The following is a 4,407-nucleotide window of genomic DNA, read 5'->3' on the forward strand; positions in this document are numbered from 1 at the left end:
ATATATATATATATATATATATATATATATATATATATTCATTCTCAATGCAAGTCCCATATTGGGTACATGATTTGAAACTATTTCTTGATGGCATTCTTTGTGGCCAAATGTGTTTGTGATGAAGTCTAATTTATTCTTTGTTTCCTTTTATTGTTTGTGCATTTTGCAATAAAGTTGTACAAGATAGATACATTGAAAAATAGAACAGGCTTTAGTATATTACTTTATTTTTCCATTAGTTTACAAAGTAGCAAGTTTCCTTATGACATTTTTAATACATACTCTGTCTTGGTCAACCCTAACTGTATCTAACTCCCCCAACATTCATACTTCTGTATCCACAAACATCTCTAACAAGTATCTGATATTAAAATTAAAAGCATGAGGTTGAAAATTTAAAAAAAGGTAGGCTGTGAATGTATAGTTTTGAAAGTATATAATATGTATAATCTATTCTAATGTTTCCTTGTAGAAAGGAATAAAAGATAAATATCAAAGAGCAGAATAAATGTAATTGGCCCCATATATAACCAAACACAAACATTCTAGAATAAACATTTTGTCTGACATGCACAATGTGGTGGCACAGACCTGTAATACCAGTGATTGGGATGCTGAACTAGGAAGTTTTAAAACATCTTTGGAGAGAGAAATAGCAAGACCTATTGGAGGGATATTGAATATATGCAAATTTTCTTGTCATTATTGCCTAAATAATATGGTATATAAGCTCTTAACCCTAGATTCACATTGTGTTAGTGACCTATGGCTTAAAATGTGCACAGGCCACATGCAGATAGTGTGCTGTCTGGGGAACGGTCTGGACCTGTCTTCCAGGAGTTCTGAGAAAGGGTTGTGTGTACTACAGAGAGCAGGTAGTCTTTGAGGTACCTACTGGTGTGGTCTTTGTTCATATGTGGGTCGTATCTGCAATTCAAGTCTCGTGTACAAATGCTTCATTTAATATGTTGAGAGTTTTTACAATATAGCTTTTAAAAGACAAGGAGCTTAGTCTGATCCCAATAATTTGTTATTTTCCTTTTGCTATGATAATCTTTTATTTTTGGAAATAATAATAAAATTACATCATTTACCCACTTCTCTTTCCTCCCTCCTGCCCCTCCCATGTAAACCCCCTGCCCCATTTTTCTTCAAATATATGACCTTTTTTTTCTTTAATTGTTGGTAATGTTGGTTTGCATGAGTGAGTGTGTGTGTATGTGTGTGCGCGTGAGAGAGAGAGAGAGAGAGAGAATTCTTTTTAATTCAGTTGAGGGCTCTGTTTCACGAGTACTTCTCTTTTAAGTGAATGTGTCTTGACTACTGCTTTGCATGCTTGTATGTATGTATGTATGTATATATGTTTGTATGTATGCATATATGTGAAATACATGAATGTAGGCATAGTTAAAAGAAGTTAATGTGTGTGACTTGGGAAGATCCCAGGGAAGCATAGAAGGGAGATAGAATATCAGGTTTAACATACTGCCCTCTGCATTAGCCATAACAGAAAAGTTAAACTAGGCCTTATCAATGGAGGCTTCTCCTCCCACTCCCACCTTTAATCGAACAGCTTCCTGAGCAGCAGCGCATGGCCCCTGCCTACTCATGGTTGAGCAGTATCAGTCCACGGTAGTTGATGCATAGTTTTGCTTATAAATGGTGAAACTGTAAGCCTTTAATTTAGCCTTAGCCATTGAAGCCCTTATGAGAAAGATGGTGAGATGGATGCTACACAGTTGAGACCCTGTCTGAAAAATAGAGAATTCATAATACAAGATTGACTTTTTCCATGAAGGACAATGTATGTATATTTTATGATTACATCATCTCCCTTTCCTGTATGTGGGACCATTACTAAAAAGGGACTGAAGCCTCTCCCTAACCCTCACCTCATACCCCGTTGTCAGTGTAGACAACCGTCTGCATTGAATCCTCAGAGCTGCCCTGGAGCCGTCTTCCCGAGGGGACTGTTTGGCTGCTGGCTGCTGGCTGCCTTGGAGTATGAGAGCAGCGTGCAGGGGAATCGTGGACCAGTGGATAAGGGATCTTGGAGATCTAAGAATATTATTAATATCTTATCCAAATTATATTCCTGTATCGCCTTCCATTCATATTTGCTAACCAGCAGCTTAAGAACTAGGTTATTTGGACAGAGTGCATAAAGCTACAGTTGTTAAAATGACAAGTATGCAAACTAAGCAGATCTGTAGAAAACCATCCGGTGCGTCTTAAGTGAGCTTGCCATTTAAAAGTGTTTGCTTAAGTCTTTCTTTTACATTCCCCAAATTCTTTTTAAAAAATCATAAAGAAAGCATTACAAAGAAAGCAGGTCATTAAAATGTATAAATGTATAAATAGTGTGCTTGCCAACTGTGCTGTACAGAATTTCGGTGGATCTGGGGTGTAGCATGACTTGGAGTCTTTCATATTACAACAAGACTTTGATCTCCATCCATGATGAATATGTAATACTAATTGTAGCTTTCCTTGTTTCTGCTTAGACCTCGCAGCCCCAAGCTGTGGAAAAGAAGCTTTGCCTTTGTATGAAAGACAGGGTCTGCCTGTGTGCATCTGTGCCTATTGTCACAGGCTCTTGTATCCTCCCTCAGCTGACCTCATCTCAGGCAAATAGAGACAGTGAACAAGAACCAGGAGGCCACCCTGAGTTCACTTTCCTTAACGTCTCCCACATATCTAGACAATCAGTATTAATGATAGAGCTGTGTACTGAGCCTTGGGTCCAAGAACTTGATTGCATTATCTCATTATTATACATAAGTCAGCAGACTTTTAGAGTTTGGTTAATGTCCTGCCATTAGTAAATGGAGGCACTAGGCTTTGGCAGGGGCAGAGAGGATAGAGAGTACAGAGTCTCCAATATCCCAATTTGGCCTGCAAACTTCCTGCGTTACTGGAAATGGCCTTGAGCTCCTGATTCTCCTGTCTCCACCTCGGTGCCAGAGTTAAAGACATGCACTGCTACACCAGGTTCTTGGGATTACCTTTTGCTCAGCAGTATACTTCTGGCTATTTGGAAGTAACCTTGGTTATGTGGCTTTACTTCATTTTCTAGGGCTTCCTGAAGAATGAGAAAGATAATGCCTTGTTGTCTGCTATTGAAGAGTCCCGGAAGAGGGTAAGAAACAACATGAAATGCATGAGTGATGGTGTTAATCAGTGGATTGCAAGTCCTGCCTGTTCTGTTTCCTTCATCTTACTGCATGATGGCGACACTTTTTTTTTTTTCAAACTAACATTTTGTTTTATACTGTCGTTTATTTCTAGGCGGGGTGGGATGTAGAACTAAAGGACACCTTTTGTGTGTTGGTTATTTCCTTTTACCATGTGGGTTTGGGGCTCAAACCCAGGTTTCCAGGTTGGTAGCAAGGCTATATCACCATGCTAACATTTTCTCAAATGCTTCTAGAATATGTTTGGTATGCTAAATGATAACAGATACATCACCCAGAGCAGCCATTGTACATTCTAGCCTCTCTCCACCCCTGCAAATGCTCTCAATCCAGAAATATCAGAACAGATAGTTTTACACAGGTGTTTCTGGGTGGTTTCATTCTGGGAATGAATAGTAATTGTTAGGTGAGATTCCCAAGACACAGCAATATAGCATTCCATGTTGGATAAAAGTGTATATTTTGGAGAAGCATTCCTTCATGATGCTGACAGGTCCTTTACTAATGTGCATTAGCTCCTCTTGTTTCTGACAAGGACTGCAGCTTTTCAGTAACATCCCAGCTCAGAGTAAAAGTTTTGAGGCTCCTGAGAGGTCTTTGGGGAAGAGAGAGAAAAGGTTAGCTGTCAAGTTAGACCTGACTCTGTGAAGGTGCCTTCTCCCAGAAGCACCTGCCAGTCTGCCTGCTGTGTCTCTCTGCAGAGGGATTGGAGGAAGGAATGTTGCTCCTCTTGCAGTGTTTACTTAGCTTGGATGTCAGGTGAAATGTGTTTATGTATTATTTGTGTAATCTGAAAAGTAATGAAGTGAGAAGGACCCCTGCTTGATGCGCAGTTAGTTCAGTCTACAGGGTAAAATCCTCAGTAGGACTGATGGCAGGCACGGCTGCCTTCTCTAGTGTGCAAGAAATGTTCCAAAGACATTACGTGACCAATTAGGAAATTCCAGTTTCATTAGTTACAGTGTTGGCAGCAGTACTTAATCCTAGAAATAGAGAAATTAATTTGATTTAGATCTGAAGACGTTTAGAAAGGGTTTTTGTTGTTGTTCACTCTTGAATTTCTTACCAAAATTGATTGTCCTGTTATAAAAGACCAATGATATAAAGAACTCAAGAAGGTGGACTCCAGAAAGTCAAATAACCCCATTATAAAATGGGGCTCAGAACTGAACAAAGAATTCTCACCTGAGGAATACCGAATGGCAGAGAA

The 4,407-nt window shown here is 39.2% G+C and overlaps 1 protein-coding gene across 3 annotated transcripts in view; it reads left to right on the top strand.

The window, feature by feature from the left end:
* Nup93 (nucleoporin 93) overlaps positions 1 to 4,407 on the top strand; it is a 111,047-nt gene that overhangs the window by 69,418 nt on the left and 37,222 nt on the right. For all 3 annotated transcript variants that reach the window (XM_021169822.2, XM_029480656.1, XM_029480655.1), the window contains one exon: positions 3,080 to 3,142. In XM_021169822.2, coding sequence (XP_021025481.1) covers positions 3,080 to 3,142 — 63 coding nt within the window. The remainder of the gene's footprint in view (positions 1 to 3,079; positions 3,143 to 4,407) is intronic.

Source organism: Mus caroli, chromosome 8 (genome assembly GCF_900094665.2).
Source record: "Mus caroli chromosome 8, CAROLI_EIJ_v1.1, whole genome shotgun sequence".
Classification (NCBI taxonomy): Eukaryota; Metazoa; Chordata; class Mammalia; order Rodentia; family Muridae; genus Mus; species Mus caroli.